General features: G+C 43.6%; 1 protein-coding gene across 3 annotated transcripts in view; it reads left to right on the top strand.

Annotated features, from left to right (window-relative positions):
- Positions 1 to 25,553, top strand: part of WDTC1 (WD and tetratricopeptide repeats 1) — a 73,524-nt gene that overhangs the window by 11,105 nt on the left and 36,866 nt on the right. For all 3 annotated transcript variants that reach the window (XM_034959143.4, XM_034959141.4, XM_034959145.3), the window contains exons 2-3: positions 15,021 to 15,167; positions 17,218 to 17,301. In XM_034959143.4, the coding sequence (XP_034815034.1) occupies positions 15,120 to 15,167; positions 17,218 to 17,301 (132 nt within the window). In that variant the 5' untranslated portion in view covers positions 15,021 to 15,119. The remainder of the gene's footprint in view (positions 1 to 15,020; positions 15,168 to 17,217; positions 17,302 to 25,553) is intronic.

Genomic DNA, 25,553 nt, shown 5'->3' with positions numbered 1-25,553 from the left:
CAGGCTGGTCTCGAACTCCTGACCTCCTGGTCCACCCGCCTTGGCCTCCCAAAAAGTGCTGGGATTACAGGCATGAGCCACTGCACCTGGCCAAGAAAGGGTTTTAAGGTATTTCTTCTTTATTGACATATAATTCACGTACCATAAAATAGACAGTCTCTTAAATTATACAATTCATTGGTTTTAATATAGTCACAAAGTTGTGCAACTTGTCACCACTATCTAATTCCAAAACATTTTCATCACCTAAAAAAGAAACACATACTCTTGAGCTATCACATTCCTCCCCAACACTCCCATCTCTTTCTGTCTCTGTAGGTTTTCCTATTCTTGACATTTCACATAAATAGAACCATACGACATGTAGTCTTTTGTGACTGGCTTCCTTCACTTAGCAGAATGTTTTGAAGTTTCTTCCATGTTGTTGTATGAATTAGTACCTCATTCCTTTTTATGGCTGCATAATATTCCATTACAGTGGATATTAACACATTATATTTATTCATCAATTGATGGCCATTTGGGTTGTTTCTAATTTGGGCTATTATGAATAATGCTGCTCTGAGTATTCATGTACAGCTTTTTGTATGGACATGTGTTTTCTTTCTTTCTTTTTTTTTTAGACTGAGTCTTGCTTTGTCACTCAGGCTGGAGTGCAATGGCACGATCTCGGCTTACTGCAACCTCCGCCTTCCAGGTTTAAGCGATTCTTCTGCCTCAGCCTCCTGAGTAGCTGGGATTACAGGCGCCCGCCACCACGCCCGGCTAATTTTTGTATTTTTAGTAGAGATGGGGTTTCACCATGTTGGCCAGGCTGGTCTTGAACTCCTGACCTCAGGTGATCTGCCCACCTCGGCCTCCCAAAGTGCTGGGATTACAGGCGTGAGCCACCATGCCCAGCCATTTTTTTTTTTTTTTTCGAAACAGGCTCTCACTCTGTCACCCAGCCTGGAGTCCAGTGCCACAAACATAGCTCACTGCAGCCTCAAACTCCTGGGCCTAAGTAATCCTCCTACCTCGGACTCCCAAAGTGCTGGGATTACAGATGTGAGCCACCGCACCCAGCCTATTTCTGCATTATTATTTATTTAATTAATTAAAAATTTTTTTGAGACAGAGTCTCCCTCTGTTGCCCAGGCTGGAGCAGAGTGGCATGATCTCATCTCACTGCAACCTCTGCCTCCTGGGTTTAAGCGATTCTCCTGCCTCAGCCTCTCGAGTAGCTGGGATTACAGGTGCCTGCCACCACGCCTGGCTAATTTTTGTATTTTTAGTAGAGACGAGGTTTTACCACGTTGGCTAGGCTGGTCTTGAACTTCTGACCTTAAGTGATCCACCTGCCTCAGCCTCCCAAAATGCTGGGATTAGAGGTGTGAGCCACTGTGCCCAGCCTTGTGCAGGTTTTTTATACAGGTAAACTCATGTCATGGTGGTTTGTTGTGCAGATTATTTTGTTACCCAGGTACTAAGCCCAGTACCCAATAGTTATTTTTTCTGATCCTCTCCCTCTTCCCACCCTCCACCCTCAAGTAGGTTCCAGTGTCTGTTGTTCCCTTCTTTGTGTCCATGAAGTCACATTATTTAGCTTCCACTTACAAGTTAGAACATGCCATATTTGGTTTTCTGTTTCTGCTTTAGTTTGCTGAGGATAATGGCCTCCGGCTCCATTCATGTTCCTGCAAAGGATATGATCTCATTCTTATGGCTGCATGGTCATTCCATGGTGTACATGTACCACATTTTCTTTCTTTTTTTTTTTTTTTTCCCTTGTGAGATGGAGTTTCACTCTTGTTGCCCAGCCTGGAGTGCAATGGCGTAGTCTCAGCTCACTACAACCTCTGCCTCCCGGGTTCAAGTGATTCTCCTGCCTCAGCCTCCCAAGTAGCTGGGATTATAGGCACCTGACACCATGCCTGCCTAATTTTGTAGTGTTAGTAGAGACGGGGTTTCTCCACGTTGGCCAGGCTGGTCTTGAACTGCTGACCTCAGGTGATCTGCCCGCCTCGGCCTCCCAAAGTGCTGGGATTACAGGCGTGAGCCACTGTGCCCAGCCTGTACCACATCTTCTTTATCCCATCTGCTGTTGTTGAGCATTTAGGTTGATTCCATGTCTTGGCTATTGTGAATAGTGCCACAATTAACATACTGCACAGTGTGTGTGTCTTTATGGTGAAACTATTTATATTCCTTTGGGTATATACCCAGTAATAGGATTGCTAGGGCAAATGGTAGTTCTGTTTTTAGCTCTTTGAGGAATCTTCACACTGCTTTCCACAATGGTTGAACTAATTTACACTCCCACTAACAGTGTAAAAGTGTTGCCTTTTCTCTGCAACCTCACCAGCATCTGTTATTTTTTGACTTTTTAATAATAGCTATCCTGACTAGTGTGAGATGGTATCTCATTGTGGTTTTGACTTGCATTTCTCTATTGATCAGTGATACTGAGCTTTTTTTCATATGCTTGTTGGCCACATGTATGTCTTCTTTTGAAAAGTGTCTGTTCATGTCCTTTGCCCACTTGATGGGATTGTTTTTTTCTTGCACATTTAAGTTCCTTATAGATGCTGGATATTAGACCTTTGTCAGATGCATAGTTTGCAAGTATTTTCTCCCATCCTATAGGTTGTCTGTTAATGATACACTTTAAAATGATTAGTTTCATCTTATGTGAATTTCACTTAAAAAATTATTATTATTATTATTTTTTATTCAGAGTCTTGCCCTGTCTTCCAGGCTGGAGTGCAGTGGTGTGATCTTGGCTTACTGTAGCCGAAACCTCCTGGGCTCAAGCAGTCCTCCCACCTCAGCCTCCCAAGTAGCTGGGACTGCAGGTGTGCCACCACGCCCAGCTAATTTTTTAACTTTTTTTAGAGACAGGGTTTCACCATGTTTCCCAGCTGGTCCCAAACTCCTGGGCTCAAGCAATCTTCCCACATTGGTCTCCCAGAGTGCTGGGATTATAGACGTGAGCCACTGCACCCAGCCTTAAATTTTTTAAAAAGAAACCATATCCTGGCCCGGCTCAGTGGCTCACACCTGTAATTCCAGCACTTTGGGAGGCTGAGGCAGACAGATCACTTGAGGCCAGTAGCTCAAGACAAGCTTAGCCAACATGGTGAAACCCCATCTCTACTAAAAATACGAAAAATTAGCCGAGCATAATGGTGCATGCCTGTAATCCCAGCTACTCCGGAGGCTGAGGCATGAGAATCACTTGAACCTGAGAGGCAGAGGCTGTAGTGAGCCGAGATGGCACCACTGCACTCCAGCCTGGGCAACAGAGTGAGACTGTCTCAAAAAAAAAAAAAAGCCATATCCTTTAGCTGTCACTTCTCTATCCCCCCATTCCCTTCAGCCCTAAGCAACCATTAATCTACTTCCTATTTCTATTCTATTTTGTTCTATTTTATATAAATGGAATTATGCAATATGTAGGCTTCTTTCACTTGGCATAATATTTTTAGAGTTCCTCTATGTTGTAGCATGTATCAGTACTTCATTCCTTCTTATGGCCAAATAACATTCCATTGTATGGATATACCACATTTTGTTTATCTATTTATCAGTTGATGGATGTTTCCACCTTTTGGCTATTATGAATAATGCTGCTCTAAACTTTTTTTTTTCTTTTTGAGACTGAATCTCACTCTCACTAAGGCTGGAGTGGCATGATCATAGTTCACTGTAACTTCAAACTCCTGGGTTCAAGCAATCTTTCTGCCTCAGCCTCCTGAGTAGCTAGGGCTGTAGATGCATGGCCACCACACCTGGCTAATTTTATTTTTTGTAGAGACGGGATTTTGCTATGTTGCCCAGCCTGGTCTTAAATTCTTGGCCTCAAGTGATTCTCCCTCGGCCTCCCAAAGCACTGGGATTACAGGTGTGAGCCAGTGCACCTGGCCTTGCTATAAATACATTCTTGCACAGATTTTTGTGTGGCATTTCTTCACTTTTAACAAAGTCACGATTTTCCTTCTGATCTTGCGTTTCAAACCTGACAGGTGATAAAGACATCCTATACTCTGCCCCTGCCATCCTACAATGAAATACCCCTTGTCAGCTTCATCTCTGGTAGGGAAATTGGGGCGGGGGAAATGTTACAATCCATGCTACTGAGCAAATATAACAGGGGTTACCAGGTTTTAGTAGAATTCAAATTTAGCTAACATTTGTTGAGCACCAACTACAATCTAGATACGATACTGTTATGTACTTTCTTTTTTTCTTTTTTGGAGATAAGAGTCTCTCTGTATCCTCTAGGCTGGAGTGCAGTGGTGCAATCTCAGCTCACTGCAACCTCCGCCTCCCAGGTTCAAGCGATTCTCCTGCCTCAGCCTCCCAAGTAACTTTGTATTTTTAGTAGAAACGGGGTTTTGCCATGTTGACCAGGCTGGTCTCAAATTCCTGACCTCAGGTGATCCACCCACCTCAGCATCCCAAAGTGCTGGGATTACAGGCGTGAGCCACCACACCCAGCCCTGTTATGTATTTTCATATATATTTTATCATGTATTCACAACAACCCATTAAAGTAGGTGTTAGCATCCCCATTTTACAAATGAGGAAATTGAAACTCAGAAAATTTAAGTAACTTCCCTATGTAGGTACTAATTGGTACACTGAGGGGGAAGCTGGAATTCAGGCCCAGGTGCCTAAGTATTATATGTTTTTCTCTTTCTGCTGCGTTATCCAGAGCCAAACAAGGACTATAGCACACATGAAAGGAGTGGTTCTTCATATTTGGATATTACCATTCAATTCTTGGTTCTAGATGAGTGATCTTCACAAATGTACTTTGTTCTAAGTCATGTTGACCTCAGGCTATTATATTACTGATCACCTTGGCATTATGATTAGACTAATTCCTCCAAATCGAGCTGTTAATTGACTTTTTTTTTTTTTTTTTCTTTTTTGAGACAGAGTCTCACTCTGTCACCCAGGCTGGAGTGCAGTGGTGTGATCTTGGCTCAATGCAACCTCTACCTCCCAGGTTCAAGCGATTCTCCTGCCTCAGCCTCCTGAGTAGCTGGGATTACTGGCGTGCACCACTACTCCTGGCTAATTTTTTTTTTTTTTTTTAGTAGAGACAGGGTTTCACCATATTGGCCAGGCTGGTCTCAAACTCCTGACCACAGGTGATCTGCCCACCTTGGCCTCCCAAAATGCTGGGATTACAGGTGTGAGCGACCACACCTAGCCAGACTTCTATTTTCTTGTTAGTATCCTTTAAAACCATAGAGAAAGGCTTATAGAAGAAAGTTTTCCAGTATTCTAAGTTAAAAGTTTATAGAAATGATGGGGTTACATGGTGTTATGCTAGGCATTTTAGAGCTCCAGGAATAGAATACCTTTTGGGAGGTATAACATCTGCATAGCAACTCATATTTTCTTTGTAACATTGTGTCTTGTGTCTTCTTCTGTGCCTTAAGTATTTTTATATTTTTCATAATCTCAGCTCCCAGAAATCAGCTGCTTTCTTTCTCCTTAATTCATTGAGTATCTACTACAGCTGGTCCACAATATCCTAACTTATAGTAGACCTTTGGGCCCGAGCACAGTGCCTCATGCCTGTCATTCCAGCAGTTTGGGGAGCTGAAGCAGGAGGATTGTTTGAAGCTAGCCAGGCAGTCAAGACCAACCTGGGCAACATAGCAAGACCCTGAATTTAGGAAAAAACAGTAATTAGCTGGGAATGGTGGTGCATGCCTGTAGTCCTAGCTACTTGGGAGTCTGAGGTGGGAAGAAGGACTGTGTGAGCCCAGGAGTTCAAGGTTATAGTATGCTATGATCGCACCACTATATAGTGGTGATAGAGTAAGACCCTGTCTCTATTAAACAAATCAAAATCTGCCAGGCGTGTCAGCCTGGCCAACATGGTGAAACCTCATCTCTACTAAAAATACAAAAATTAGCCGGGCATGGTGGGGGCATCTGTAATCCCAGCTACTTGGGAGGCTGAGGCAGGAGAATTGCTTGAACCCGGGAGGCAGAGGCTACAGTGAGCCAAGATCATGCCACTGCACTCCAGCCTGGGTGATAGAGCAAGACTCTGTCTCAAAAATAAAAAAATAAACCTACCAGGTGTGGTGGCTCATGCCTGTAATCCTAGCACTTTGGGAGGCTGAGACGAGAGGATTGCTTGAGCCCAGGAGTTGGAGACCAGCCTGGGCAGCATGGTGAGGTCATGTCTCTACAAAAAATTTTAAAAATTAGCTGGGCATGGTGGCACACACATGTGGTCCCAGCTACTCAGGAGGGTGAGGTGGCAGAATTGCTTGAGCTGGGGAGGTCTAGGCTAGAGTTCAGTGATGCAGTGATTGCACCACTGCTCTCCAGCCTAGGCAACTGAGCGAGATCCTGTCTCAAAAAACAAAAATAAAATTAAAAAACCTTTGTCCTCTAGCTCGAGAAATTTTTTGTTGAGCTTTTATATTCTGCAGACAAATTAGCCATTAATGTTATTAGAGCTTCAAGTATGCAAATCAGGGTATATCGTTAACTGTGCTCTCTTTAGAATGAAGAATACATGTTAAAGGTTACTTGTGCCCAGGCACATCTCAGCACTTTGAGAGGGCAAGGCAGGCAGATTACTTGAGGCCAGGCATTCGAGACCAGCCTGGGCAACATGGTGAAACCCTTTCTCTGCAAAAAATACAAAAATTAGCCAGGCTCGGTGGCACATGCCTGTAATCCCAGCTACTCCGGAGGCAGAGGCATGAGAATTGCTTGAACCCAGGAGGTGGAGGCTGCATTGAGCTGAGATCGCACCACTGCACCCCAGCCTGGGTGACAGACCGAGACTCCGTCTCAAAAAAAGGAAAAGAAAAAAAAAAAGTTACTTGTGGTCTGTTATAGTCCCTGTGGTCCCTTTTTTCCATTACAGTTTTCTAAGTTGTTTTTCTTATTCTACTATGATGTGTTTAGTTCATTTCCCTCACTGTCATTTTTGTGCTTCTAAGATGTAGGAACAAATGAGTATAGAGAAGGTTTAACTTATTAATTCATGTTGTTCTTTCTGATTTTTTTTTTTTTTTTTGAGATGGAGTCTCACTCTGTCACCCAGGCTGGAGTGCAGTGGTGCAATCTCGGCTCACTGCAACCTCCGCCTCCCGGGTTCAGGTGATTCTCCTGCCTCAGCCTCCCAAGTAGCTGGGACTACAGGCACATGCCACCACACCTGGCTAACTTTTTGTACGTTTAGTAGAGACAGGGTTTCACTGTGTTAGCCAGGATGGTCTTGATCTCCTGACCTTGGCCTCCTTGATCTGCCCACCTTGGCCTTCCAAAGTGCTGGGATTACAGGTGTGAGCCACTGCGCCCGGCCGGCCTCCTCTCTGTTTCTTCTTCTTCTTTCTTCTTTCTTCTTTCTTCTTCTTCTTCTTCTTTCTTCTTTCTTCTTTCTTCCCCTCCCCCTCCCCCTCCCCTCCTCCTCCCTCCTCCCTCCTCCTCCTTCCTCCTCCTTCCTCCTCCTTCCTCCTCCTTCCTCCTCCTTCCTCCTCCTTCCTCCTCCTTCCTCCTCCTTCCTCTTCTTTTCTTCCTCTTCCTCTTCTTCTCTCTTTCTTCTTCTTTCTTTCTTTCTTTTTTTTTTAACAGACAAGGTCTTGCTGTGTTGTTCAGGCTGGTTTCGAAGTCCTGACCTCAAGCGATCTTCCCACTTCTGCCTCCCAAAATGCTGGGGTTATAGGCGTGAGCCACCACATTCAGGCATCTGCTATATTTTCAAAGTTTATCACAGTGCCTGGCATAATAGACATTGAAAATTTTATTTTATGAATTCTTAGTCACTAATTTCAGCCTTTTTGCCTCTTAGCAGAACTGAACATTATGTAATTTGCATACTGCACCAGGTAGAAATCCCCTTGATGTAGTCTTTTCTAGTGTTTAATCATATATGTAACTTTATTGTGTCAATTCCAAATCTCTCATTCATGTCATTTTATATCTGAGCTCAAAGCCCTCCTTAAAATAATGCTTTTAAAATTTGATCATGATTAAATCTTCTCATCCTCGAATAACTATTGATTTATTGATCTGATTATTTGTGTTTGAGAGACTTTTGGACTGAAGTATGAAACTTGTTATGCCCCTTGGTAGATTTAAGGGTATTTCCTTCCCGATGTGAACCTTTTAAATCTCTACTTAGAAGTGTTTCCAGTTTTAAAAACAAAAACAAAAAAAAGAAAAAAACAAAATGATTTTTTAAAATAAAGTGTTTCTAGTTATGTTTGTCTGCCTGTAAAAGCTTGTGGAAAGGCACTGAGTCCCTTTTCTTGAGAGGAGAGAAGATAGGCATGCTCCAAGATGAGCTCTCTACCAGTGTGCTATCATTTCTTCTCAGGATGGGAGCAGAAGTATTCACCAGAATGCTAACCAGGCCAGGCATGGTGGCTCACGCCTGTAATCCCAGCACTTTGGGAAGTGAAGGCAGGTGGATCAATTGATGTCAGGAGTTCAAGATCAGCCTGACCAATATGGCGAAACCCTGTCTCTGCAAAAAATACATAAAAAAAAGCTAAACATGGTGATGCACTCCTGTAATCTCAGCTACTTGGGAGGCTGAGGCACGAGAACCGCTTGAACCTGAGAGGCAGTGGTTCCAGTGAGCTATCGCGCCACTGCACTCCAGCCTGGGTGACAGAGTGAGACTCTGTCTCAAAAAAAAAAGAATGCTAAGTAGGCATCAGTTGTATTAAATTTTGACTTTTTTTTTGAGACGGAGTTTCGCTCTGTCATCCAGGGTGGAATGCAGTGGCGCAATCTCGGCTCACTGCAACCTCCACCTCCCAGGTTAAAACGATTCTCCTGCCTCAGCCTCCCCAGTCGCTGGGATTACAGGCGTGCACCACCACGCCTGGCTGATTTTTTTTGTATTTTTAGTAGAGACGTGGTTTCACCATGTTGGCCTTGAACTCCTGACCTCAGGTGATCTGCATACCTCAGCCTCCCAAAGTGCTGGGATTACAGGCGTAAGCCACCGTGCCTAGCCAAATTTGACATTTTGTGTTTTTTTTAAACCTTTCTACCAATTTGATCCCAACTTCCATCTTACCATTTACCTGAATTGTGGTTTCCTGCTTGTCTGGTTTCTCTTTTCCCCCCATTTTTGTTCCTTTTAGTATTTCCAAGCCACACACCAGTCTTAGCTAAAAACCCCTTCTCTTTGATACTGAGCTCTCTTAGTATGGCTACTATGTGTTTCATCTCATTATTCCTCCTTGTCTATCGCAGTGCTTGGTGCTAGGTAAATACCCAATTAACATTTTAAGAAAATTAATGAATAAGTCATGGCAATTTAGTGGGCTCTTTTGGTGGATTCTCATAGTGATTGCTACTCTAGGAAATTACATACCATAGTTGTCAAGAGAATGGACTTTGGAATCACATGGCCCTGGGTTTGAGTTCCTGTTCCATCTCCAGTTTTAGCTGTGTAACATTGTGAAAATTGTTGCATGTCTATGAATATGTTTCCTCATATGTAAAATTATGACAGTAAGAGCATCTACCCTACAAGCTTTTTTTGTTTAAGACAAGTGCAGTAGTGACAAGAGGGGAAACAGTAGAACAAGGAGTTCAATATGTAACTGTGAATAATCAATTGAGATAACTTGGTACCTTTGGACCAGCCCATAAAACTTTTTTTTGCTGAGATGGAGTCTCGCTCTGTCGCCCAAGCCAGAGTGCAGTGGCACGATCTCGGCTCACTGCAACCTCTGCCTCCCAGGTTCACGCGATTCTCCTGCCTCAGCCTCCTTAGTAGCTGGGATTACAGGCATGCTCCACCACACGCAGCTAATTTTTGTATTTTTAGTAGAGATGGGGTTTCACCATGTTGGCCGGGCTGGTCTTGAACTCCTGACCTCAGTTGATCCACCCATCTCAGCCTCCCAAAGTGCTCGGATTACAGGTGTGAACCACCACACACGGCCAAAACTTTTTGAACCACTCTTCTTCTGGGGTCTTAGCACTCTCTCCCTGGAAGTGGTTTTCCCCCAGTTCTTTGCTGCTTCTTGTCAGTCATGTTTCAGCCTAAATGTCATCTTCTCAGAGAACCCCTCTCTATCAGGCAGGATTTGTAGTTGTATGCAACAGAAACCAACTCTGGCTGATTATTGAAAAGATATTAAGGAAATTCACAAAACATCAGGGAAGGTCATAGAGTCATGCTTGAAGAATGCTAAAACTAGAGAAACTGGGCAGCAGGCAGGACCCACAACTAAAATTGTTCATAGACTCAGCCTGGTGAACACACTGTTGCCACCACTACTTACACAGCTAACACCACCTGCTGCACTGGACTTAATGGCCACTGTGGCCACCCCTTGCTACACTCCAGGTGAACTCTCTGTGGTCCTCTGACTCTGAGACACTAGATCCCAGTTCAGGGTTTAGGGGTGATGTGTCTGGTTGGCATAGCCTGGGCCATATATTCACATTGTAGCTGCAAGGGAGCCTCAGAAAGAGAATCTCAGTCACCTCCTTTCTCACTTTATAGTGGTAAGGGGCTCTGCTTCCCACTAGACTCAAAAGGGGAATTCCCAAAATATAAGGAGCGTTCAAATGCTGAGAAGCCAGAAAATTCGACAAATGTCCACTACAGTTTCTTTGACCTGAAGTCTAAAAGTAGCTCACCAGTTATTGTCACTTCAACTTGTGTTATTGCCATCATACACTTTCCACTACTGGATATTTTCTTATTTTTATTTATTTCATTGTTTATTGTCTGTCCCTTCCTGCTAGAATGTAAGTACCATGAGCAAGGACATTGCCTGTTTTGCTCATTGATATATCCCTTCATTCTGTGCCAGGAACAGCACCTGGCATGTAGTAAAATCTCCTTATGTTCATTTGTTGAATGAATGACTGTAAAACCCTCAGCACAATGCCTGGCACATAGTAAGTGCTTAATATTTGACAACATATATTTCTTTCTTTTTTTTGAGATGGAGTCTCACTCTGTTGCCCAGGCTGGAGCGCAGTAGCACGATCTCGTCTCACTGCAAGCTCCGTCTCCCGGATTCACTGCCATTCTCCTGCCTCAGCCTCCCGAGTAGCTGGGACTACAGGTGCCTGCCACCACGCCCGGCTAATTTTTTGTATTTTTAGTAGAGACGGGGTTTCACCATGTTAGCCAGGGTGGTCTTGATCTCCTGACCTCGTGATCCGCCCACCTCGGCCTCCCAAAGCGCTGGGATTACAGGCGTGAGCCACCGCGCCCGGCCTGGCAACATATATTTCTTAGTAAATAAAAGCATTTATATTCTTAAAAACCTTTTGACTTACATTGTTTCATTTGAGCTCCACAGCAGCCTTCTAAGGAAAAGGGTATTGGGGGTAAGGAATGAGCCTTTTTCGGGTGAAGCGTACGTAACCGCGTCAGTGTTTGTTCCAATGCGTCCTATGCCTGTGAGTCACAGGAATGAGTGTCTACTTGGAAAGATTAAGAGACTTAAGCAAGGCCACACAACTGTTCTTTCTTAATACCAGATATACTCACTTCTTTGGTGTTATTTCCAGTGTAATCATCCTCACCTCATATTCTTGGTGCTTGTGGGGAAATTATTGTTGTTGTTTGGCTTTGACCAGTATATCACAAAGCAGAGCTATAGATGCCATTTCAGGCTAGTGTTTAGCTTACATTAATTTGTTCAAATTCACATTTTTAATCTGATGGCCAAAGACTCCTGCAAAAATCATCATGAAACTATAGTTCTCAGCTGGTATTCCTGGTGTTCTTGATGCTTACTCTTAAAAATGCCAGCGACTGCCATATCTCCCTGGTAATGACACTAAGATGGCAATGCTGAATGGTTTCATGTTATAAGGGAAGGTTCTTGCCTGTTTTTTTGTTTGTTTGTTTTTTCTTTTTGAGACAGAGTCTTGCTCTGTCACCCAGGCTGGAGTGCAGTGGTACAGACTAGGCTCACTGCAACCTCCGCCTCCCGGGTTCAAATGATTATCCTGCCTCAGCCTCCTGAGTAGCTGGGACTACAGGCGTGTGCCACCACACCTGGCTAATTTTTGTATTTTTAGTAGAGACGGGGTTTCACCATATTGGCCAGGCACCAGCCTGAGATTGGCCTGAGTGCTGAGATTAAGGCATGAGCCACTGCGCCTGGCGGTTCTTGTCTTTTAAAGAGCTTATGGTCCTGCCGGGCACGGTGGCTCATGCCTGTAATCCCAGCACTTTGGGAGGCCGAGGTGAGAGTGTTGCTTGAGCCCAGGAGTTTGAGACAGCATGGGCAACATAACGAGGCCCCATCTCAATTACAAAAAAAAAAAAAAAAATGGCTGGGCACGGTGGCTCACACCTGTAATCCCAGCACTTTGGGAGACTGAGGCGGGCGGATCACCTGAGGTCGGGAGTTTGAGACCAGCCTGGTCAACATAGTGAAACCCTGCCTCTGCTAAAAATACAAAAACTAGCTGGCGTGGTGGCAGGTGCCTGTAGTCCCAGCTACTTGGGAGGCTGAGGCATGAGAATCACTTGAACCCAGGAGGCAGAGGTTGCAGTGAGCCAAGATTATGCCACTGCACTCCAGCCTGAGCAACAGAGCGAGACTCTGCCAAAAAAAAAAAAAAAGAAAAGAAAAAAAAAAGAAAAGAAAGGGAGGGAGGGAAGGAAAGAAAGGAAAGAAAGAGCTTGTTATCCCAAAATTGATTATGGAGGCGTTAGCCCCAAAGAACTCGGACTGAATGAGAACGTCTAATTTGGCAGCGAGTTTTTTTTATTGTCCTACTGCATGCCTAGCACTAAAGGAAAACAAAATCTTCAATAACATAATGTTTAGGTGTCGAGTCTTCTTTTGTGGTTAAATGACAGAGGAAAGGAAGGAGTCTGCTCACAGATCAGGTGAAAAACGTGATTTCAGTAGAGGAGGCCAGCTGGTGAGAGATTGAAAAGTAGCCTTGTGAGGTCCTAATGACTGGCAGGGTTGGCAGAGAGAACTGGTAAACCCTGAGAGCCGTCTTCTGGGCACAAAGGGCCATCATTGGGAAGAAAGACTAAACTTCTGTGTGGCTTCAGAGGTGGAACCAGGACTAAAAGGTGAAAATGCCAGGAGGCAGAACTTTCCTTGAAAGTCTAGTATTTTTAAATCTGATTACAAATTAGTGTGCTTTTATAGAATAATTTTGAAAATATTAAAAAGTAGAAAAAGTCAGTCATATCATTAACCAAAGAGAGCTATTGTTTTCTTTTTATTATTTTACTTATTTTTAATTTGTTTAGAGACAGGGTCTTGTTCTGTCACCCAGGCAGGAGTGCAGTGGTGTCATCATAGCTCACTGCAGCCTCAAACTCCCGGGCTCAAGTGATCTTCCGACCTCAGCCTCCTGAGTAGCTGGGACTACAGGCGCATGCCACCATGCCCAACTTTTTTTTTTTTTTTTTTTTTTTGGTATAGATAAGGTCTCACTTTGCTGCCCAGGCTGGTCTCTAACACCTGGTTTCAAGTAGTCCTCCCACCTCAACCTCCCAAAGTACTGGGATTACAGGCATGAGCCACTCTGTGCCCAGCCATATTTTGAGTTTTGTTACGATAAAATTGTTTTCCTTTTTTAGAGGCAGAGTCTCGCTATGTTGCCCAAGGAGGACTTGAACTCCTGGGCTCAAGTGATTCTCCTGTCTCAGCCTCCTGAGTAGTTGGGACTACAGGTGCACAGCACTGCACCACCACACCTGACTTTTCTTTTTCTTATGGCAAATCCTCAGAAATAGAATTGCTTATTATTTTTAACAATCAGAGTTGTATAACACAGGAATAGGTTGCTTCAACAAGTGGTAAGGCTAGGCCAGGTGCAGTGGCTCATGCCTGTAATCCCAGCACTTTGGGAAGCTGAGGTAGGCAGATCTCTTGAGCCCAGGATTTCAATACCAGCTTCAGCAAGATGGCGAGACTCCATCTCTACAAAAAAAAAAAAAAAAAAGAGAGAGAGAAAAGAAAAAATTAGCTGGGAGAGGTGGTGTGCACCTGTGATCTCAGTTATTCAGGAGGCTGAGATGGGAGGATCACTTGAGCCTTGGAAGTTGAGGCTACAGTGAGCCATGATCATGCCACTGCACTGCAGCCTGGGTGACAGAGTGAGACCCTGTCTCAGGAAAAAAAGAGTAGTGAGACTAAAAGCCTACCTACCAGGATTTTTTTTGTTTGTTTTTTGTTTTTGTTTTTTTGTTTTGTTTTGTTTCGAGATGGAGTCTCGCTCTGTCGCCCAGGCTGGAGTGCAGTGGCGCAATCTCGGCTCACTGCAAGCTCCGCCTCCCAGGTTCACGCCATTCTCCTGCCTCAGCCTCCCAAGTAGCTGGGACTACAGGCACCCGCCACCACACCCAGCTAATTTTTTTGTATTTTTAGTAGGGACGGGGTTTCACCATGTTAGCCAGGATGGTCTCGATCTCCTGACCTTGTGATCCGCCCACCTCGGCCTCCCGAAGTGCTGGGATTACAGGTGTGAGCCACCGCGCCCGGCCCTACGAGGATGTTAAAGAAGGATTTCTTTATTAGGTTGGGTCTTGGACACGGTCACCATTACATTTCCTTTACACTGTTTGATTCTGTGAATCTACTGGAGGCTTGAGAGTTCTGTCTGTGATACTGATTTGGTTTCGGGGGAGCCAAGCTGAGGATCAGAGATTTGAAGCATAACTAAAAGTTCAGACGAGCTGCCACAGATGCCTACTGAGCAAGTGAAACTTGATGTCTTTCTAGCTTTGCCTTGTTCTAACTTTAAGGATATGCTACCATTATCCTTCATACTTATACCCAACCTGCCATTTTCCGATGAAGCATAACATATTTCTTCCGTGTTTGTTCCAATGCTTGTTGGGATGTGCTACTGTTCTCCCCACCCACTTCACCCATTCCAGAGGTTTTTCAACACTATGGAGCAGGGCCAGCCCACCATGCCACAAATGACAGGCAAGGGCCACTTCACTGGGTGGGCTGTTTTAGGGGTGGAATTAGGTCTTGGGAGTCACTTTATTATCCATCCTCCAAAGTTTGATGATTTTTTTCCCCCAGGTAATTAAATGTGTATTTTGTGGACCTGGGCTTGGCTGGAATGCTCAGGGGTCCTGAAGATCCTATTATAGCTTCCTTCTGTTGAACCATTAAGAAAAGATGGCGAAAGTCAACATAACTAGAGACCTCATCCGTAGGCAGATCAAGGTAAGTAGCCCAGACTTCTGCACCAGATCATGAGATCTTTTCTTTCCCACAGATTGATTTTACAGATGAAAAAACTGAAATCTATAGTCTGTGACTTGCCTAAAGTCACGTAGCTAGTTAGTGGCAGACCCAGGATTAGAATCAAGGTCTCTTTCTCTCCATCTTGTATTGTCTAAGAACATGGATTTCATGGAGACTCTGTCCACATACTTGTGCCTGGGCTGCTGAGATTAATGCAGGCTGGCAAGGGAGGGGAGCTGTCAATGTGTTGTGCAGATACATACACATCCTTGTGTTGGGCAGGTGGTGCACAAGAGCAAATATAACTTCTTCATGTTGCTCCAGCTGCCAAGTTGTATATGTAAGAGATCCTGGGAGAGTATTAGTCCCAGTTCAGCTTGTATTCTCTTTGAGGCTCTCCTGTGCTAAAGCCTGTCCTCTGCAGTTTGTATGTAGAAGACACTCTGATACCTGTGAGATAAATGGATGACTGGACAGTCAAGTTCAATTATTGAAGTAGTCCCAGGCTTTGTTAGAGAAACCCTCAGAAAAGGAGCCATAGAGGTTTAATGCAATACATTAAACCAAGGCATGATGTGCTCCAGCACTGGTAAGAATCCCCAGCTGGAGTCAGGAGCTTCATCTCACCACTGCCCTAATTAACTAACTATAGGTCTTTAGTCATTTTACCTCCTGTGCCTCAGTATTATGTTGTTAAATGATGATAATGGCTGTCTGCCTGTAGGCTAACCTTGAGAATGAAATCTGAATGAGCTTGAGAAAGTTCTTTGACAGATTAAGAGCTAAAAAGTACTAAAGTACTAAAAAAATTTTTTTTTTTTTTTTTGAGACAGAGTGTTGCTCTGTTGCCCAGGCTGGAGTGCAGTGGTGTGATCTCAGCTCAGTGCGACCTCCACCTCCCAGGTTCAAGCGATTCTCTTGCCTCAGCCTCGCAAGTAGCTGGGACTACAGGCGCATGCTACCACGCCCAGCTAATTTTTTGTATTTTTAGTAGAGACGGGGTTTCACCGTGTTACTCAGGAGATCTTGATCTCCTGACCTCGTGATCCACCCACCTTGTCCTCCCAAAGTGCTGGGATTACAGGCGTGAGCCACCATGCCTGACCTAAAAAAATTTTTAACTAAAAATTTTTTAAAAATCAAGTGGCATGCAGCATAAGCTGTGGTCACCATTTAGAAGGATTGAGTATGTGCCTCTACATGAGCCATGTACTTGGCATATTTGTGTATTTTTCCCTGCATCCCTGAATCCTTTTATTTATCTTATTTTTATTTTTATTTTTTGAGACAGAGTTTTGCTCTTGTTGCCCAGGCTGGAGTGCAGTGGCATGATCTTGGCTCATTGCAACCTCCACCTCCCAGGTTCGAGTGATTCTCCTGCCTCAGCCTCCCGAGTAGCTGGGATTACAGGCACGTGCCACCATGCCTGGCTAATTTTGTATTTTTAGTAGAGATGGGGTTATACCATGTTGGCCAGGCTGGTCTTGAACTCCTGACCTCAGGTTCCTTGGCCTTCCTTGGCCTCCCAAAGTACTGGGATTACAGGCATAAGCCACCATGCCCAGCCCCTGAATCCTTTTAGCTTTGTCCATTTGTGGAAGTTTTTTGTGTGTGATTTCATTAGACTGAGTGGTCCTCAAAGACAGGGGCCATTTCCTAGAGGCACGGAATCAGCAGGGGTTTTTTTTCCCTTTGTGTGCAATATGTGTCCTAAAGATGATGCCCACCCTGTCCAACCTAAATATGGAACTATTCCCTATTGTTTCCAATTTTTCTTCTTTCCTTTTTAAAAATTTTTTGCTTTCTTTAAAAAAGAAATGAACGGCACAACTTAGTGCTTAATTATATACTACTGTCTTCTATTCTTCTCTAATCCTTGCCCCAGAATAATACAAAGTCCTGTAGGCCAGTTCCTTGTTGTCTTCTTTAGCTCCTGTGGTGCCCAGGAAAGAGCTGGATATATAATAGGCACATAATAAATCATATTTAATTGAATCAATGAAATCACGAATTTGTTTCTGTCCCCTAGGAGCGGGGTGCCCTGAGCTTTGAGCGGCGCTACCATGTCACTGACCCCTTTATCCGGCGGCTGGGCCTGGAAGCAGAGCTGCAGGTAAGAGATCCAGTTTGCACCTTAGATGCAGATGGCCTGCTGTCCATTCTCTGCCTGCAGAAATCCTCTTGGCCTTATCAAGGCATAAACAAGTGTTTCTCTGCAGGCCATATCTGACAGTTACTTCTCCTTCAGTAGACAACTAAATCTGAATCAAGATCAGCAATTGACATAGTCACATATAAATTATTATTTTTTTATTTTATTTTATTTTTTGAGATGAAGTCTCGCTCTGTCACCCAGTCTGGAGTGCGGTGGCACGATCTCTGCTTACTGCAAGCTCTGCCTCCCGGGTTCACACCATTCTCCTGCCTCAGCCTCCCGAGTAGCTGGGACTACAGGCGCCCATCACCACGCCCAGCTAATTTTTTTGTATTTTTAGTAGAGACGGGGTTTCACCATGTTAGCCAGGATGGTCTCGATCTCCTGACCTCGTGATCTGCCCGCCTCGGACTCCCACTGGGATTACAGGCGTGAGCCACCGCGCCTGGCCTTAAATTATTTTTTTGGACATATTATTTGCTTTAAAAAAGTTTGTTCAATTCCATACCACTATTTTTACTATTGGCTTGGGCAGTGAATACAGATTTCCTACCCGTATACAGGAATATAGAATTTATAGTGTTTTCATATACATATACATATACGTATACATATACATATACACATAATGTATACGTGCACACACACACAAACACACACACTTTCTTATTTTAGCATCAAAGCAATGCTGTAGGGATGTAGACTGAGAATAGGTATTTAAAAAAAAAAAAAGACTGGCTCATGCCTGTATTCGCAGCACTTTGGGAGGTCAAGGAGGGTGGATCACTTGAGGTCAGGAGTTTGAGACCAGCCTGGCCAACATGGTGAAATCCCAACTCTACTAAAAATACAAAATTAGTCAGGCATGGTGGTGCATGCCTGTAATCCCAGCTATTTGGGAGGCTAAGGCACGAGAATTGCTTGAACCCAGGAGGCGGAAGTTGCAGTGAGCCAAGATAGTGCCACTGCACTCCATCCTGGACAACAGAGTGAAACTCTGTCTCAAAAAAGAAAAAAATAAAAGAAAGCCAGGTTCAATGACACATGCCTATAGTCCCAGCTATTTGGGAGGCTGAGACAGGATTGCTTGAGCCCAGGAGTTCAAGTCCAGCCTGAGCAATATAGCAAGACCTTGTCTCTAAAAATTAAAATAAAATAATAAAATGTTTTAAAAAAAAAAACCAAAACCAAAAACCAAAACGCTTGTTCAAGTTTGTCCTGTCCCGTCCATGGATAGGCCAGACCTTTGGTCCAGAAATTCAGCTTTTTCATTGTGTCTGACATAGAGACTCCATAATGTTGGTTCCATTCTCTTTTCTTCCTCAACATCATGTGTTTTGTGGGTCTTTGTTTTGTTTTGTTTTGTTTTGTTTTTGGTAGAGTTGGAGTCTTGCTGTGTTGCCCAAGCTGATCTCCAATTCCTGACCTCAAACAGGTCTCTCACCTTGGCCTCCCAAAGTGCTGGGAATTCAGGCGTGAGCCACCTCACCCAGCCAAGATCACATTTTGAATCTAATTTTTTTTTTTTGAAACAGTGTCTTGCATTGTTGCCCAGGCTGGAATGCAGTGGTGCCATCATGGCTCACTGCAGCCTCAACTTCCTGGACTCAAGTGATCCTCCTGCCTCAGCCCCCTGAATAGCTGAGATTACAGATACATGCCACTATGCCCAGCTAATTTTTGTATTTTTTTGTAGAGACAGGGTTTCACCATGTTGCCCAGGCTGGTCTCAAACTCCTGAGCTCAAGCCATTCACCTGCCTCAACCACCCACAGTGCTTGGATTACAGGTGTGAGCTACTGTGCCTAGCCCACACTGTAATCTTAAAAGAAATTAGTACTTGTTGAGTTTTGGCATAGTATCAAAGAAAGATATACACAGTTACCTTAAAAGGCTATTCAAATATTCCTTCCAATTCCAGCTTCTTTGTGAGGCTGGATTTTTTTCATATACTTCAACCAAAAATGACATTGCAATGGGCTGAATACAAAAGCAGATGAGAATCTACTGGTCTTCCATTAAACTAGACATTAAAGAAGTTTGCAAAAATGTAAAACAATGCCACTCTTCTCATTAAATTCTTTGCCTTGGAAAATATAGTTATTTCATTTAAAATGTGTTTTTTATTGTTGTTTTTTAGTGAATTAAGAATATGCCAGCCTGGGCAACATAGCGAGACCTTGTCTGTACTAAACATTTTTTAAAAAATGAATTAGCCAAGCATGGTGGTGCATACTTGTCCCAACTATTTGGGAGGCTAAAATGGGAGAATCACTTGGGCCCAGGAGGTTAAGCCTGCAGTGAGCTGTGATTGTGCCACTGCACTCCAGCCTGGGTGACAGAGTGAGACCCTGTTTAAAAAAAAAAATTGCTGGGCGCAGTGGCTCACACCTGTAATCCCAGCACTTAGGGAGGCTGAGGCAGGGGGATCACCTGAGGTCAGGAGTTTGAGACCAGCCTGACCAACATGGAGAAAGCCCATCTCTACAAAAAAATACAAAAATCAGTCGGCCATGGTGGTGTGTGCCTGTAATCCCAGCAACTTGGGAGGCTGAGGCAGGAGAATCGCTTGAATCCCGGAGGTGGAGGTTGCAGTGAGCCAAGATCTCGCCATTGCACTCCAGGCCTGGGCAACAAGCACAAAACTCCATCTCAGAAAAAAAAAATTGTTTTAATTTCTAATATGATAAATATTGACAGATATCACCCATATAAACAAAAGCTCTTTGGGATCCTCAGTAATTTTTAATAGCGTAAAGGGGTCCTGAAACTGGAAATGTTAAGAACCACTACTCTATAGAGCCATGGAATGGGATGCCTGAATAATATTGCCTGGGGGGAAAGCAGGAGGAGCAAGAAAAGGGTCCAGGACCAAGAACCAAGGTGTTTCAGCATTTAGAGAGTACCTACTTTTCCTCTTCCTCTACCCACTGAAGACAGAAAGAATAGCCATAGAGGTCTGAGGAGAACATGGTATCACGGTAGCCAAGAAGGAGAAAAAGCTTGAATGTGTTGATTTTTACAGTCTAACTCTCAAAAAGCCATCTGTTTTCCTCTTTCCTGGTTTGGAGTTGGAGGGAATACTATTTGCATTACCCCAAATAGTAATTAAAATACCTCTATAAGCAATATGAACTTGGAGAAGTTGTTTAACTTCTAAAGGCCATTTCTTCATCTGTAAAATAATGTCTCTTAGGTGTAAGTCACTTAATTTATGTAAAGGACCTAGCACAGTGTCCAGTATATTGTATAAGTCCATGGCACACAACAAACATTAGCTGCTATTATTGTTGTTATTTATGGAAAGCTCTTAAAGTTTCCTAAGACGCCAGTCCCAAGATGGTGATTTGATGGCATCTAGCTATTTAAAACTTCTTCAGTCATTTCCTTCCCTGTTTTATTTCCATCATTGTCACATATGGACCTCATGTTAGTCAATAATAGTTTATCTTTGGCATTAAGAAAAGGTGATTAGTGGGAGGTAAGGGTGGGATAAGAGGGAAAATCAACAGTAAAAGCTCCTGCCTTTTGGTGGTTACTGGTTATGTTTTCTTTATGATCTGGGCAAAACATTTTTTCCTGGGTTTTCCAATTTTCTACTCTGTATGCTTTTGAAAAATGCAAAGGGAAGCTGAAAGAGAACTATTATGAGATAGTGTCAGACATTTAGTAGATGCTCAATAAAAACCTGTTGGTGTGATTGGCTTTTTTGATTTTCCACGTTAGAGGTAGCTTTCATAACCTTATCCCTATTCAACCATGCGATTTCTGTAGCTTCCGCCTTAATAATCTGGTGTGATTTTTACTTTTTGACTTTATAGTTTACATTTTATGTCCATTTAAAATTCAGACTTTAGCTAGTCTTGATATTTGTTACCCTTCCTGTATGTTGATAGAATTTATACCTACAGAGCTGACAGTTTAAAAAGCCTCCAAGTTAACTTGGATTACTTTCTTTTTTTTTTTTTTTTTTTTTGGCAACAGGGCCTCACTCTGTCGCCTAGGCTGTGGTGCAGTGGCCAATCTCGTCTCAGTGCAACCTCTGCCTCCTGGGCTGAAGCAGTTCTTGTGCCTCAGCCTTCTGAGTAGCTGGGATTACAGGCGTGTGCCACCACACCCAGCTAATTTTTTTATTTGCTAGAGATGGAGTTTCGCCAAGTTGGCCAAGCTGGTCTCAAACTCCTGTCCTCAAGTGATCCACTCACCTTATTTTTTAATAGGTCAATATTCATATGGTTCAAATTCAAAAGTTTAAAAAGTCATCTCCTCATTATTTTTCCCAGCTACGTAATCCACTTACGTGGAATTGACTAATATAATGAGTTTTAGTATCCTTTCAGAGGAATTTTATGCATAAAATTCTTACCTTTTCTCACAAATGTTAGCCTAACATATTTGCTGTTTCAGTAAGAAAATCAACAACTTACTAAAAAAAAAGGTCTAAAACAATGAAGTATCTTTAAAAAGATACTTTCATAATTTTGCCATATTCATACATAAGATATTTCTAATTTCTAATTCTTTCATGGTTCAGAGTGTTCTGTTGTGTATGTGGACCCATAATTTACTTAAATTATCCATACCAATAGACATGTAGATTATTTACAATTTTTTGCATGTACAAGGTCATTCCTTATGACATCATTTGGCACATGCGGTTATATCTCTTATCAGACGAATACCTAGGGTGGAATTTGTAGGTCAGAGGATATACACATCTGTGATTTTGATAAATATTACCAAAATTGCCTTCCATGGTGTTTGTACCAACTTTTGCTCCTATCATACTCCTTCTGTCTTATATCAAACATAATGCTCAACAAATACTCTCTCTCAAACCCCAATGTGTTCATCATCATTTTGAGAAATTTCACAGGCGAGGCATGGTGGCTCACCCCTGTAATCTCAGTACTTTGTGAGGCTGTGGCAGGTGGATCACTTGAGCTCAGGAGTTCGAGACCAGCCTGGGCAACATGGCAAGACCCCTGTCTCTATACCATCAAAAATGAAAACTTAAAAAAAGAGAGATTTCACAGATGAGTGCAGAATTATAGGCCAGAGAGATAACAGATTGGCTTTCAAGATACTTTTTTTTTTTAATTTAATTTTTTAGGTTTTTTGTTTGTTTGTTTGTTTGTTTGTAGTTTTTTTGTGATAGAGTCTTGCCCTGTCACCCAGGCTGGAGTGCAGTGGCGTGATCTTGGCTCACTGCAACCTCCGCCTCCCAGGTTCAAGTGATTCTCCTGCCCCAGCCTCCCAAGTAGCTGTGATTACAGGCGTGTGCCTCCATGGCTGGCTAATTTCTGTATTTTTAGTAGAGGTGGGGTTTCACCATGTTGGTCAGGTTGGTCTTGATCTCCTGACCTCGTGATTCACCCACCTCGGCCTCCCAAGTACTGGGATTACAGGTGTGAGCCACTGCGCCCAGCCGATTTTTTAGTTTTTTTTGAGACAGAGTCTCACTCTGTCGCTCAGGCTGGAGTGCAGTGGCGCAATCTTGGCTCACTGCAACCTTTGCCTCCTGGGTTCAAGTGATTCTCCTGCCTCAGCCTCCCAAGTAGCTGGGACTACAGGTGCACGCCACCACACCCAGCTAATTTTTGTATTTTTAGTAGAGATGGGGTTTCACTATGTTGGCCAGGCTGGTCTTGAACTCCTGACCTCAGGTGGTCCACCCTCCTCAGCCTCCCAAAGTGCTGGGATTACAGGTGTGAGCCACTGCGCCCAGCCCAAGATACTTTTTTAAATTAAAAATGTAGGCTGGGTGCAGTGGCTCACGCCTGTAAATCCCAACACTTTGGGAGGCTGAGATGAGAGGATGGCAAGTCCAGAAAGAAGTTCAAGACCAGCCTGGGTAACATAAGGAGGCCCTGTTTCTCCAAAAAAAAAAAAAAAAAAAAAAAAAAAAATCAGCTAGGTGTGGAGGCACATGCCTATAGTCCCCAGCTACTTGGGAGGCTGAGGCAGTAGGATCGCTTGAGCCCAGGAGGTTGAAGCTGCAGTAAGCCATGATCACACCACTGCACTCCAACTTGGGCAACAGAGTGGGACTGCCTCAAAAAAAAAAAAAAAGTACAAAACAGTAAATTTGTTAGGCTAACATATGAGTGTGGCAAGAGAGAATAGAGAATACTCAGTTCAAGAGAACAATTAGTCACAAAGTCCAAGTGGAAGAGGGATGAGAAATGAGGTTGGTGAGCTAAGTGTGGATGGGCTATTCATAATGAAGGATATTGTAAGCTACGTGGAAGACGATGGACAATGGAAAGTCATTGAATGGTTTTGACCATAAGAGCAACATGATCAGATTTTTTTTTGGTTTTTTTTTTTTGAGATGGAATTGCTCTGTCACCCAGGCTGGAGTGCAGTGGCACAATCTCGGCTTACTGCAACCTCCGCCTCCCAGGTTCAAGGAATTCTGCCTCAGCCTCCTGAGTAGCCGGGACTGCAGGTGTGCACCACCACTCCTGGCTAATTTTTGTATTTTTAGTAGAGACGACGTTTCACCATATTGGCCAGGCTGGTCTTGAACGCCTGACCTTGTGATCCGCCTGCCTCGACCTCCCAAAGTGGTAGGATTACAGGCATGAGCCACCACGCCCGGCCTTTGTTGTTGTTGTTGTTGTTGTTGTTGTTGTTTTTGAGACAGAGTCTTGCTCTGTCACCCAGGCTGGAGCGCAGTGATGCGATCATGGCTCACGATAGCCTTGACCTCCTGGGCTTTGGGTGATCCTCCTACCTCAGCCTCCTGAGCAGCTGGGACTACAGACACGCACCACCATGCCCAGCTAGTTAGAAACAGGGTTTTACCGTGTTGCCCAGGCTGGTTTTGAACCGCTAGGCTCATGTAGTCCACCCACCTTGGCCTCTCAAAGTGCTGGGATTACAGACATGAGCCACCATACCTGAGCAGAGTTATGCTTTTTAAAAAATTAATGTTGGCTTCAAAATGAAGAATAGATTGCAGGTGTTTAAACTGGAGACAGGCAGAACCAGTTAAGAGGTTATGACAGTGATTCAGGAAGAGGTGATGGGTTACCTGAACTAAAATAACAGTAATTTGGATGGAGAGAAGTCAGTGGATTTGAGAGACATTTAAGAGGTATAATTAGGGCAAGTGCTGTAATCCCAGCACTTTGGGGGGCCAAGGCAGGCGGATTACTTGAGCTCAGGAGTTCAAGACCAGCCTGGCTAACACAGTGAAACCCTGTCTCTACTAAAAATACAAAAATTAGCCAGGGGTGGTGACACACCACTGTGGTCCCAGCTACTTGGGAGCCTGAGGCACAACAATTGCTTGAGCCTGGGGGGACGTGGAGGTTGCAGTGAGCCAAGATTGTGCCACTGCACTCCAGCCTGGGCAACAGAGCGACTCTCCCTCAAAAAATTAAAAATTAAAATAATAAAACAGCCTAGGCAACAGAGTAAGATCCTATCTCAAAAACAAACAAACAAACAATAAAAACAAATGTTGCCAAATTCTTCACCATGGGAGTTGCACCATTTTGTCTTCCCACTGGCAATGCATGAATGTGCCTGTTTCTCCATAACTCATCAGAATTTTTTTTTATCATTCTAACTAGTGAAAAGTGTCTCAGTATAGTTTTAAGTTACATTTCTCTTATGAATGAAGTTTAATATATATTCCATATGCTTGAGGGCCATTTTAATATAATTTTTGCCAATTTTGGTGTAACAAAGGAGGGAGAATAAGAATTGATATATGCACCTGCATGGTTTTTGTAAACAGAAGCACAGGATGGATAAGGAGAAACTAATGAAATTGGTCACTCCAGCGGGTGGGAGGTATAAGGTAGAAGGGTAGAGAAAGGTGAGTAACTCTTCTGTGGACCTTTTTGTAGTTTTTACTTTTATTTATTTTATTTTTATTTTGAGACAGAGCCTGTCTCTGTTGCCCAGGCTGGAGTGCAGTGGCGTGATCTTGGCTCACTGCAACCTCTGCCTCCTGGGTTCAAGCAATTCATGTGCCTCAACCTCCTGAGTAGCTGGGATGACAGGCATCTGCCACCATGCCCGGCTAATTTTTGTATTTTGAGTAGAGACAAGGTTTCACTATGTTTGCTAGGCTGGTCTCAAATTCCTGGCCTCAAGTGACCTGCCTGCCACAGCCTCCCAAGATGTTGGGATTACAGGTGCGAGCCACCATGCCTGTTTACTTTTAGAACCATGTTGAGACTTTACGTTTTCAA

This window comes from Pan paniscus, chromosome 1 (genome assembly GCF_029289425.2).
Source record: "Pan paniscus chromosome 1, NHGRI_mPanPan1-v2.0_pri, whole genome shotgun sequence".
In the NCBI taxonomy this organism is placed as follows: domain Eukaryota; kingdom Metazoa; phylum Chordata; class Mammalia; order Primates; family Hominidae; genus Pan; species Pan paniscus.
The sequence above is the reverse complement of the archived record's forward strand: the minus strand, read 5'-3'. Positions and strand labels throughout refer to the sequence as shown.